Below are 13,154 nucleotides of genomic sequence, written 5' to 3' on the forward strand. Positions count from 1 at the left end.
GTTTAACCTCCAGTTTGAGTGGGCTGTGAAGAAGGCGAATGTAAGGATGACATTCATTTCTAGAGGTATAAAACATAAGAACACGGACGTGCTGTTGGGGTTCTTTAAGGCACCTGTGAGACCATGATTGGACTACTGTGTGCAGTTTTGGGCTTCTTAATTTAGAAAGGATATAATAACTGTGGAGAAGGTTCAGAGAAGATTCACGAGAATGAAAAAGGAACGACTGGCAGCTCTTGGGTTGTATACCCTGGAGTTCAGGAGCATGAGGGAGTTCTCAGAGAAACATTCCGAATGTCAATAAGCCTGAACAGATTAAATATGACAAAGTATCATGGTACCATGGTAGGGGGTTATAGGACAAGAGGGCACGACTTCAGGATTGAAGAATTGAGATGTGGAGAAATCACCTTAGTCAGAAGGTGGTAGATCTGTGGAATTTGTTGCCATGAGCAGCTGTGGAGGCCAAGTCATTGGGTGTATTTAAGGCAGTGATTGATAGGTTCTTGATTAGCCAGGCCATCGAAGCGTCTGGGGTGAAAGCAGGGGAGTGGGGATGACTGGAAGAACTGGATCAGCCCATCATTAAAGAGCGGAGCGGACTCGATGGACCGAATGACCTACCTTTGCTCCTACTTTGTATGGTCTAACACAGCTGCAGCACCTGTCTATGAGCTTAGCCCCCTGCTCGACTGACTTTACTTTTATGACTGTATGGTTGTGTACAGCTTCAATGCCGCATTCAAGTTTTACAGCGAGTGTAAAGATGTGACGAATTAGCATACAGGAGAGAGATTGATCATATGGCTGAGGCATGCCGCAACAACAAACTATTACAGAAGGAGGGACCCAGAGATCTATGAACCAGAGCTTATCAGACTATCAAAGGTGGAAAGGGTCAGCAATGTTACATTGCTCAGCGTTATTCCTTCGGAGGACAGGACCTGTACGAGGCCTAACACGTAACTTTAGTTACGAAGAAAGCACTGAAGACTCGGCATTACATTTATAAATTTAACGAACTGCTGTAGATGTGCAGTGAATCCAATGTTGACTGACTGCTGACTGTATTGCAGACACCAAAAACACAATCTACCTTGAAAGGAACATGCTACAAAAAGTAATGGATAACCCCAGTCGAACACGCGCAAAGAACTCTGCACCACGAAGCATATCTACACGAAGAATTGTGGGAGGAAATCGGCATTAATTATCAGTGACACCATAATTCAGTACTTGCGTTCTTCTCGCTGCTTAATTAATAAAAATATACGGGACCTTCAGGATTCGCATCACCAGCTTCAGGAACAGTTACTACTCTTCAGCCATCAGCCTCTTGAACCAAAGGGAAACATTAAACTCAACTTCACTTGCCCCACCCTTAAAATATTCCCACAAGCTATGTACTCACTTTCAATGACCTCATATCATGCCCTCGATGTTTATTGCTTATTTTTGTATTATTTCTTTCTTTTTGTATTTGGAATTTGTTGTCTTATGCACACTGGCCTCATTGGTGTGGTCACTCATTTATTCTGTCATGTTTGTTATTCTACTGTGTTTTGACTGACTATGTCCGCAAGAAAATGTACCTCAGGGTTGGATAAGGTGCCATATGTATCACTTCAATAATAAACTTACGTTGTACTGCGAACTTTCAATTGTGCCCATCGTGTTCGAATGTCTTCAAAAAATGTGATTCACGAGGGGAAGATTGAAGGAGGAAGTACGCTTGGCTGTAGTACACAAGCGTCAAACTCAGATGAGTGTGCATGTAAATTTTGTTTGCTGTACCATAGGAGAGCCCTCTCGATCGAAATATTATTGTTCCAATCGCGGGCATATATCACCTGGTTGAATCGGAAAGCGGAGAAAAAAACTCACCCACGACCGTAATTGTTAATGAGTTGCTTTGTCTTGAGGATATGCTTCTACCGGACACCTTGCACGTGTAAACACAATAGTAATCCCTCGGAACATCTCCTCCGTTTGCAATGGTGAACGTCGCGCTGTTTCGCTGTGAAAACTCTTCATTTTCTAGTTGTCCGCCATTGTACAGCTGAAATGTGCCACGGGAATGTACCCGACCAGTTGCTCGACAAGTTAATATAATCGACTCATCCGACACATAGACTTTATCAGGTCGGTCACTTGATATTTGAGGTTTTGGTGGCCGAACTGCAAGGAAAGAAAACGAATTGTTTCAGACTGTGCACAAGCGTACGGAATCAATGTTCTCATTAGCTCCCGTGCAAAACCCTTTCTGTGCAACTATTTATTTCTCATGCCTAATTACCGTTATATACCTCGCCTCTTTCTGAAGTTGTATCAGCAGAAATAGATTTTGCTGGAGACAGTAAGTGCTATATGTCTGTATGATTGAATGAAAGATCTACTAGAAAGCTTGGCTAAGTTAAATGGCAGCACCTCCAGAGTTATGACCTTGTCAGGACGCTGAAGGAGGGATCCAATCGCAGAACATCTACTGTGCGCACTATGATATTTACAGAGTAGCAAAGCGTGGGGGGGGGGGAGGGGATATCAAAGTCGGGGTCAAGGTTCAGGTGGTGATGAAAAATTACAGGATCATCAAAAAACCAGGATCAGGAAAGATAGAGAGTTAATATTCAGACAGAGTTCACATACAAATGCTGGAAAGGTTCAGGAAAACTCATTAACATAATCTGGCAACAAGCAGGTGAAAACTCAAGACTAAAATACACTGAGCAATAAACAGAGAGGCAGATGATAGGTGGAGGACAATGAGACCCAGGTGGCAGCAATACCGATAATAATTAGTGACGGAGTACTCAGTAACACAGGGGCCAGAATAGAGAAGAAGCGGAGACAGGATCACATGGCAAAACAAATCCACAGGCTGACAGCTTGGGAAAACCACACAAAAAATAAAAGTTCATCTGGAGGTACTGACAGACCTGCACGATTGCTACTCGTGTCATGTTTTAGTGAAGGCTGAAATAAGAAAATTATACAGTTTAACACGCGGCCAAGGATTTGCTACAGGAGGAAGAGCATCGGATGTTTGTGTCATTGGGCCCTCTTCTACTGAAGGTTAGAACTGTACAGAAGAGACGGTTTGCAGCTGAATAGGTTGGGGACTAGTATCCCAACGGAAAGTTTCGCTAACGCTGCACGGGGCTGGGGGCAGAGTATTGGTGAGGATCTTTTTCCTCTTCAAATTCAATCAATACTGATTCACTTTCCTTTTTCACTTCCTCCTTTGTTATTTTCAGTCTGTGAACATGCTTTACTTCTCCTCTTTTGATATTCCTCTTTACCTCCTTTATATTTATACTCATTGGTACCCGCGATGTCACTTCTTTATATCCACCACTGTGGATATCAGTCATATCAGTCCTCACAGTGGAGGACGTCTGCAGTATTCCGGACATTCAAGAGTGTCAGGGAAGTGAAGTTTGTGTAGCGAAAATTACGAGTGAGAAAGTGCACAGGAAGCTTAATGATCTGAGGATGGATAAATCTGCTGGACCTGATGGAATGCATCCTTGGGTTCTGCGGGAAGTAGCTGGGGAGATTGCGGAGGCATTAACGATGATATTTCAGAAACCATTAGATTCTCACATTGTACCGGATAATTGGAAAATTGGAAATGTTACTCCAGTATTTAAGAAGGGCCGGAGGCAGCAGAAATAATACTTTAGACCTGTTTGCGTGGTAACAGTGGTTGGGAAGCTGTTGGAATCCATTGTTAGGGATTAGATTACGGAATACCTGGAGGCACCTGACAAGATAGGCCAAAACCAGCATAGTTTTCTGATAGGAAAATCCTGCCGGACAAATCCTACTGCAATTCTCTAAGGAAATTACAAGCAGGGTAGACGAAGGAGATGTAGTTGACGTGGTGTACTTAGATTTTCAGAAGGCCTTTGATAAGTTGCCGCACATGAGGTTGTTTAGCAAGATGAGAGAACATGGAATTACAGTGAAGTCACTAGCATGGGTGGTGTGTCGGTTACTGGTGGCAAGGACTCGGTGGTAGGACTGCTGCTTTATACGATCATGTCAATGATTTGGACTAAAGTTTTAATGAGTCTGTGGCTAAATTTGCCGATGACACCAATAGTGGTGGAGGAGAGGGTGGTGCTGAGGAACCAGAGAGCCTTAGATTGTTCTGGGGAATGGGGAAAGAAGTAGCAAACGAAATACAATGATTGAAAGTGTATGGTCATGCACTTTGGAGGAGGAGATAAATGGAAAGACTATTATTTAGATGGGGACAGTATTCAAAATGCAGAGATGCAAAGGGAATTGGGAACCTTGGGGAAGATACCGTAAAGTTTAACCTCCAGTTTGAGTGGGCTGTGAAGAAGGCGAATGTAAGGATGACATTCATTTCTAGAGGTATAAAACATAAGAACACGGACGTGCTGTTGGGGTTCTTTAAGGCACCTGTGAGACCATGATTGGACTACTGTGTGCAGTTTTGGGCTTCTTAATTTAGAAAGGATATAATAACTGTGGAGAAGGTTCAGAGAAGATTCACGAGAATGAAAAAGGAACGACTGGCAGCTCTTGGGTTGTATACCCTGGAGTTCAGGAGCATGAGGGAGTTCTCAGAGAAACATTCCGAATGTCAATAAGCCTGAACAGATTAAATATGACGAAGTATCATGGTACCATGGTAGGGGGTTATAGGACAAGAGGGCACGACTTCAGGATTGAAGAATTGAGATGTGGAGAAATCACCTTAGTCAGAAGGTGGTAGATCTGTGGAATTTGTTGCCATGAGCAGCTGTGGAGGCCAAGTCATTGGGTGTATTTAAGGCAGTGATTGATAGGTTCTTGATTAGCCAGGCCATCGAAGCGTCTGGGGTGAAAGCAGGGGAGTGGGGATGACTGGAAGAACTGGATCAGCCCATCATTAAAGAGCGGAGCGGACTCGATGGACCGAATGACCTACCTTTGCTCCTCCTTTGTATGGTCTAACACAGCTGCAGCACCTGTCTATGAGCTTAGCCCCCTGCTCGACTGACTTTACTTTTATGACTGTATGGTTGTGTACAGCTTCAATGCCGCATTCAAGTTTTACAGCGAGTGTAAAGATGTGACGAATTAGCATACAGGAGAGAGATTGATCATATGGCTGAGGCATGCCGCAACAACAAACTATTACAGAAGGAGGGACCCAGAGATCTATGAACCAGAGCTTATCAGACAATCAAAGGTGGAAAGGGTCAGCAATGTTACATTGCTCAGCGTTATTCCTTCGGAGGACAGGACCTGTACGAGGCCTAACACGTAACTTTAGTTACGAAGAAAGCACTGAAGACTCGGCATTACATTTATAAATTTAACGAACTGCTGTAGATGTGCAGTGAATCCTATGTTGACTGACTGCTGACTGTATTGCAGACACCAAAAACACAATCTACCTTGAAAGGAACATGCTACAAAAAGAAATGGATAACCCCAGTCGAACACGCGCAAAGAACTCTGCACCACGAAGCATATCTACACGAAGAATTGTGGGAGGAAATCGGCATTAATTATCAGTGACACCATAATTCAGTACTTGCGTTCTTCTCGCTGCTTAATTAATAAAAATATACGGGACCTTCAGGATTCGCATCACCAGCTTCAGGAACAGTTACTACTCTTCAGCCATCAGCCTCTTGAACCAAAGGGAAACATTAAACTCAACTTCACTTGCCCCACCCTTAAAATATTCCCACAAGCTATGTACTCACTTTCAATGACCTCATATCATGCCCTCGATGTTTATTGCTTATTTTTGTATTATTTCTTTCTTTTTGTATTTGGAATTTGTTGTCCTATGCACACTGGCCTCATTGGTGTGGTCACTCATTTATTCTGTCATGTTTGTTATTCTACTGTGTTTTGACTGACTATGTCCGCAAGAAAATGTACCTCAGGGTTGGATAAGGTGCCATATGTATCACTTCAATAATAAACTTACGTTGTACTGCGAACTTTCAATTGTGCCCATCGAGTTCGAATGTCTTCAAAAAATGTGATTCACGAGGGGAAGATTGAAGGAGGAAGTACGCTTGGCTGTAGTACACAAGCGTCAAACTCAGATGAGTGTGCATGTAAATTTTGTTTGCTGTACCATAGGAGAGCCCTCTCGATCGAAATATTATTGTTCCAATCGCGGGCATATATCACCTGGTTGAATCGGAAAGCGGAGAAAAAAACTCACCCACGACCGTAATTGTTAATGAGTTGCTTTGTCTTGAGGATATGCTTCTACCGGACACCTTGCACGTGTAAACACAATAGTAATCCCTCGGAACATCTCCTCCGTTTGCAATGGTGAACGTCGCGCTGTTTCGCTGTGAAAACTCTTCATTTTCTAGTTGTCCGCCATTGTACAGCTGAAATGTGCCACGGGAATGTACCCGACCAGTTGCTCGACAAGTTAATATAACCGACTCATCCGACACATAGACTTTATCAGGTCGGTCACTTGATATTTGAGGTTTTGGTGGCCGAACTGCAAGGAAAGAAAACGAATTGTTTCAGACTGTGCACAAGCGTACGGAATCAATGTTCTCATTAGCTCCCGTGCAAAACCCTTTCTGTGCAACTATTTATTTCTCATGCCTAATTACCGTTATATACCTCGCCTCTCTCTGAAGTTGTATCAGCAGAAATAGATTTTGCTGGAGACAGTAAGTGCTATATGTCTGTATGATTGAATGAAAGATCTACTAGAAAGCTTGGCTAAGTTAAATGGCAGCACCTCCAGAGTTATGACCTTGTCAGGACGCTGAAGGAGGGATCCAATCACAGAACATCTACTGTGCGGACTATGATATTTACAGAGTAGCAAAGCGTGGGGGGGGGGGATATCAAAGTCGGGGTCAAGGTTCAGGTGGTGATGAAAAATTACAGGATCATCAAAAAAACAGGATCAGGAAAGATAGAGAGTTAATAATCAGACAGAGTTCACATACAAATGCTGGAAAGGTTCAGGAAAACTCATTAACATAATCTGGCAACAAGCAGGTGAAAACTCAAGACTAAAATACACTGAGCAATAAACAGAGAGGTAGATGATAGGTGGAGGACAATGAGACCCAGGTGGCAGCAATACCGATAATAATTAGTGACGGAGTACTCAGTAACACAGGGGCCAGAATAGAGAAGAAGCGGAGACAGGATCACATGGCAATACAAATCCACAGGCTGACAGCTTGGGAGAACCACACAAAAACAAAAGTTCATCTGGAGGTACTGACAGACCTGCACGATTGCTACTCGTGTCATGTTTTAATGAAGGCTGAAATAAGAAAATTATACAGTTTAACACGCGGCCAAGGATTTGCTACAGGAGGAAGAGCATCGGATGTTTGTGTCATTGGGCCCTCTTCTACTGAAGGTTAGAACTGTACAGAAGAGACGGTTTGCAGCTGAATAGGTTGGGGACTAGTATCCCAACGAAAAGTTTCGCTAACGCTGCACGGGGCTGGGGGCAGTGTATTGGTGAGGATCTTTTTCCTCTTCAAATTCAATCAATACTGATTCACTTTCCTTTTTCACTTCCTCCTTTGTTATTTTCAGTCTGTGAACATGCTTTACTTCTCCTCTTTTGATATTCCTCTTTACCTCCTTTATATTTATACTCATTGGTACCCGCGATGTCACTTCTTTATATCCACCACTGTGGATATCAGTCATATCAGTCCTCACAGTGGAGGACGTCTGCAGTATTCCGGACATTCAAGAGTGTCAGGGAAGTGAAGTTTGTGTAGCGAAAATTACGAGTGAGAAAGTGCACAGGAAGCTTAATGATCTGAGGATGGATAAATCTGCTGGACCTGATGGAATGCATCCTTGGGTTCTGCGGGAAGTAGCTGGGGAGATTGCGGAGGCATTAACGATGATATTTCAGAAACCATTAGATTCTCACATTGTACCGGATAATTGGAAAATTGGAAATGTTACTCCAGTATTTAAGAAGGGCCGGAGGCAGCAGAAATAATACTTTAGACCTGTTTGCGTGGTAACAGTGGTTGGGAAGCTGTTGGAATCCATTGTTAGGGATTAGATTACGGAATACCTGGAGGCACCTGACAAGATAGGCCAAAACCAGCATAGTTTTCTGATAGGAAAATCCTGCCGGACAAATCCTACTGCAATTCTCTAAGGAAATTACAAGCAGGGTAGACGAAGGAGATGTAGTTGACGTGGTGTACTTAGATTTTCAGAAGGCCTTTGATAAGTTGCCGCACATGAGGTTGTTTAGCAAGATGAGAGAACATGGAATTACAGTGAAGTCACTAGCATGGGTGGTGTGTCGGTTACTGGTGGCAAGGACTCGGTGGTAGGACTGCTGCTTTATACGATCATGTCAATGATTTGGACTAAAGTTTTAATGAGTCTGTGGCTAAATTTGCCGATGACACCAATAGTGGTGGAGGAGAGGGTGGTGCTGAGGAACCAGAGAGCCTTAGATTGTTCTGGGGAATGGGGAAAGAAGTAGCAAACGAAATACAATGATTGAAAGTGTATGGTCATGCACTTTGGAGGAGGAGATAAATGGAAAGACTATTATTTAGATGGGGACAGTATTCAAAATGCAGAGATGCAAAGGGAATTGGGAACCTTGGGGAAGATACCGTAAAGTTTAACCTCCAGTTTGAGTGGGCTGTGAAGAAGGCGAATGTAAGGATGACATTCATTTCTAGAGGTATAAAACATAAGAACACGGACGTGCTGTTGGGGTTCATTAAGGCACCTGTGAGACCATGATTGGACTACTGTGTGCAGTTTTGGGCTTCTTAATTTAGAAAGGATATAATAACTGTGGAGAAGGTTCAGAGAAGATTCACGAGAATGAAAAAGGAACGACTGGCAGCTCTTGGGTTGTATACCCTGGAGTTCAGGAGCATGAGGGAGTTCTCAGAGAAACATTCCGAATGTCAATAAGCCTGAACAGATTAAATATGACGAAGTATCATGGTACCATGGTAGGGGGTTATAGGACAAGAGGGCACGACTTCAGGATTGAAGAATTGAGATGTGGAGAAATCACCTTAGTCAGAAGGTGGTAGATCTGTGGAATTTGTTGCCATGAGCAGCTGTGGAGGCCAAGTCATTGGGTGTATTTAAGGCAGTGATTGATAGGTTCTTGATTAGCCAGGCCATCGAAGCGTCTGGGGTGAAAGCAGGGGAGTGGGGATGACTGGAAGAACTGGATCAGCCCATCATTAAAGAGCGGAGCGGACTCGATGGACCGAATGACCTACCTTTGCTCCTCCTTTGTATGGTCTAACACAGCTGCAGCACCTGTCTATGAGCTTAGCCCCCTGCTCGACTGACTTTACTTTTATGACTGTATGGTTGTGTACAGCTTCAATGCCGCATTCAAGTTTTACAGCGAGTGTAAAGATGTGACGAATTAGCATACAGGAGAGAGATTGATCATATGGCTGAGGCATGCCGCAACAACAAACTATTACAGAAGGAGGGACCCAGAGATCTATGAACCAGAGCTTATCAGACAATCAAAGGTGGAAAGGGTCAGCAATGTTACATTGCTCAGCGTTATTCCTTCGGAGGACAGGACCTGTACGAGGCCTAACACGTAACTTTAGTTACGAAGAAAGCACTGAAGACTCGGCATTACATTTATAAATTTAACGAACTGCTGTAGATGTGCAGTGAATCCTATGTTGACTGACTGCTGACTGTATTGCAGACACCAAAAACACAATCTACCTTGAAAGGAACATGCTACAAAAAGAAATGGATAACCCCAGTCGAACACGCGCAAAGAACTCTGCACCACGAAGCATATCTACACGAAGAATTGTGGGAGGAAATCGGCATTAATTATCAGTGACACCATAATTCAGTACTTGCGTTCTTCTCGCTGCTTAATTAATAAAAATATACGGGACCTTCAGGATTCGCATCACCAGCTTCAGGAACAGTTACTACTCTTCAGCCATCAGCCTCTTGAACCAAAGGGAAACATTAAACTCAACTTCACTTGCCCCACCCTTAAAATATTCCCACAAGCTATGTACTCACTTTCAATGACCTCATATCATGCCCTCGATGTTTATTGCTTATTTTTGTATTATTTCTTTCTTTTTGTATTTGGAATTTGTTGTCTTATGCACACTGGCCTCATTGGTGTGGTCACTCATTTATTCTGTCATGTTTGTTATTCTACTGTGTTTTGACTGACTATGTCCGCAAGAAAATGTACCTCAGGGTTGGATAAGGTGCCATATGTATCACTTCAATAATAAACTTACGTTGTACTGCGAACTTTCAATTGTGCCCATCGAGTTCGAATGTCTTCAAAAAATGTGATTCACGAGGGGAAGATTGAAGGAGGAAGTACGCTTGGCTGTAGTACACAAGCGTCAAACTCAGATGAGTGTGCATGTAAATTTTGTTTGCTGTACCATAGGAGAGCCCTCTCGATCGAAATATTATTGTTCCAATCGCGGGCATATATCACCTGGTTGAATCGGAAAGCGGAGAAAAAAACTCACCCACGACCGTAATTGTTAATGAGTTGCTTTGTCTTGAGGATATGCTTCTACCGGACACCTTGCACGTGTAAACACAATAGTAATCCCTCGGAACATCTCCTCCGTTTGCAATGGTGAACGTCGCGCTGTTTCGCTGTGAAAACTCTTCATTTTCTAGTTGTCCGCCATTGTACAGCTGAAATGTGCCACGGGAATGTACCCGACCAGTTGCTCGACAAGTTAATATAACCGACTCATCCGACACATAGACTTTATCAGGTCGGTCACTTGCTATTTGAGGTTTTGGTGGCCGAACTGCAAGGAAAGAAAACGAATTGTTTCAGACTGTGCACAAGCGTACGGAATCAATGTTCTCATTAGCTCCCGTGCAAAACCCTTTCTGTGCAACTATTTATTTCTCATGCCTAATTACCGTTATATACCTCGCCTCTCTCTGAAGTTGTATCAGCAGAAATAGATTTTGCTGGAGACAGTAAGTGCTATATGTCTGTATGATTGAATGAAAGATCTACTAGAAAGCTTGGCTAAGTTAAATGGCAGCACCTCCAGAGTTATGACCTTGTCAGGACGCTGAAGGAGGGATCCAATCGCAGAACATCTACTGTGCGCACTATGATATTTACAGAGTAGCAAAGCGTGGGGGGGGGGGAGGGGATATCAAAGTCGGGGTCAAGGTTCAGGTGGTGATGAAAAATTACAGGATCATCAAAAAACCAGGATCAGGAAAGATAGAGAGTTAATATTCAGACAGAGTTCACATACAAATGCTGGAAAGGTTCAGGAAAACTCATTAACATAATCTGGCAACAAGCAGGTGAAAACTCAAGACTAAAATACACTGAGCAATAAACAGAGAGGCAGATGATAGGTGGAGGACAATGAGACCCAGGTGGCAGCAATACCGATAATAATTAGTGACGGAGTACTCAGTAACACAGGGGCCAGAATAGAGAAGAAGCGGAGACAGGATCACATGGCAATACAAATCCACAGGCTGACAGCTTGGGAGAACCACACAAAAACAAAAGTTCATCTGGAGGTACTGACAGTCCTGCACGATTGCTACTCGTGTCATGTTTTAATGAAGGCTGAAATAAGAAAATTATACAGTTTAACACGCGGCCAAGGATTTGCTACAGGAGGAAGAGCATCGGATGTTTGTTTCATTGGGCCCTCTTCTACTGAAGGTTAGAACTGTACAGAAGAGACGGTTTGCAGCTGAATAGGTTGGGGACTAGTATCCCAACGGAAAGTTTCGCTAACGCTGCACGGGGCTGGGGGCAGAGTATTGGTGAGGATCTTTTTCCTCTTCAAATTCAATCAATACTGATTCACTTTCCCTTTTCACTTCCTCCTTTGTTGTTTTCAGTCTGTGAACATGCTTTACTTCTCCTCTTTTGATATTCCTCTTTACCTCCTTTATATTTATAGTCATTGGTACCCGCGATGTCACTTCTTTATATCCACCACTGTGGATATCAGTCATATCAGTCCTCACAGTGGAGGACGTCTGCAGTATTCCGGACATTCAAGAGTGTCAGGGAAGTGAAGTTTGTGTAGCGAAAATTACGAGTGAGAAAGTGCACAGGAAGCTTGATGATCTGAGGATGGATAAATCTGCTGGACCTGATGGAATGCACCCTTGGGTTCTGCGGGAAGTAGCTGGGGAGATTGCGGAGGCACTAACGATGATATTTCAGAAACCATTAGATTCTCACATTGTACCGGATAATTGGAAAATTGGAAATGTTACTCCAGTATTTAAGAAGGGCCGGAGGCAGCAGAAATAATACTTTAGACCTGTTTGCGTGGTAACAGTGGTTGGGAAGCTGTTGGAATCCATTGTTAGGGATTAGATTATGGAGTACCTGGAGGCACCTGACAAGATAGGCCAAAACCAGCATAGTTTTCTGATAGGAAAATCCGGCCGGACAAATCCTACTGCAATTCTCTAAGGAAATTACAAGCAGGGTAGGCGAAGGAGATGTAGTTGACGTGGTGTACTTAGATTTTCAGAAGGCCTTTGATAAGTTGCCGCACATGAGGTTGTTTAGCAAGATAAAAGAACATGGAATTACAGTGAAGTCACTAGCATGGGTGGTGTGTCGGTTACTGGTGGCAAGGACTCGGTGGTAGGACTGCTGCTTTATACGATCATGTCAATGATTTGGACTAAAGTTTTAATGAGTCTCTGGCTAAATTTGCCGATGACACCAATAGTGGTGGAGGAGAGGGTGGTGCTGAGGAACCAGAGAGCCTTAGATTGTTCTGGGGAATGGGGAAAGAAGTAGCAAACGAAATACAATGATTGAAAGTGTATGGTCATGCACTTTGGAGGAGGAGATAAATGGAAAGACTATTATTTAGATGGGGACAGTATTCAAAATGCAGAGATGCAAAGGGAATTGGGAACCTTGGGGAAGATACCGTAAAGTTTAACCTCCAGTTTGAGTGGGCTGTGAAGAAGGCGAATGTAAGGATGACATTCATTTCTAGAGGTATAAAACATAAGAACACGGACGTGCTGTTGGGGTTCTTTAAGGCACCTGTGAGACCATGATTGGACTACTGTGTGCAGTTTTGGGCTTCTTAATTTAGAAAGGATATAATAACTGTGGAGAAGGTTCAGAGAAGATTCAC

The 13,154-nt window shown here is 43.3% G+C and overlaps 1 protein-coding gene across 1 annotated transcript in view; it reads right to left on the reverse strand.

Moving 5' to 3' along the window:
- The window catches only part of LOC132380679 (carcinoembryonic antigen-related cell adhesion molecule 5-like), a 73,833-nt gene that overhangs the window by 37,986 nt on the left and 22,693 nt on the right, over positions 1-13,154 (reverse strand). The window contains exons 6-8 of the mRNA XM_059949666.1: positions 10,515-10,808; positions 6,203-6,496; positions 1,885-2,178 (exon numbers count right to left, since the gene is read on the reverse strand). Coding sequence (XP_059805649.1) covers positions 1,885-2,178; positions 6,203-6,496; positions 10,515-10,808 — 882 coding nt within the window. The remainder of the gene's footprint in view (positions 1-1,884; positions 2,179-6,202; positions 6,497-10,514; positions 10,809-13,154) is intronic.

This window comes from Hypanus sabinus, chromosome 24 (assembly GCF_030144855.1).
Source record: "Hypanus sabinus isolate sHypSab1 chromosome 24, sHypSab1.hap1, whole genome shotgun sequence".
NCBI classification, from domain to species: domain Eukaryota; kingdom Metazoa; phylum Chordata; class Chondrichthyes; order Myliobatiformes; family Dasyatidae; genus Hypanus; species Hypanus sabinus.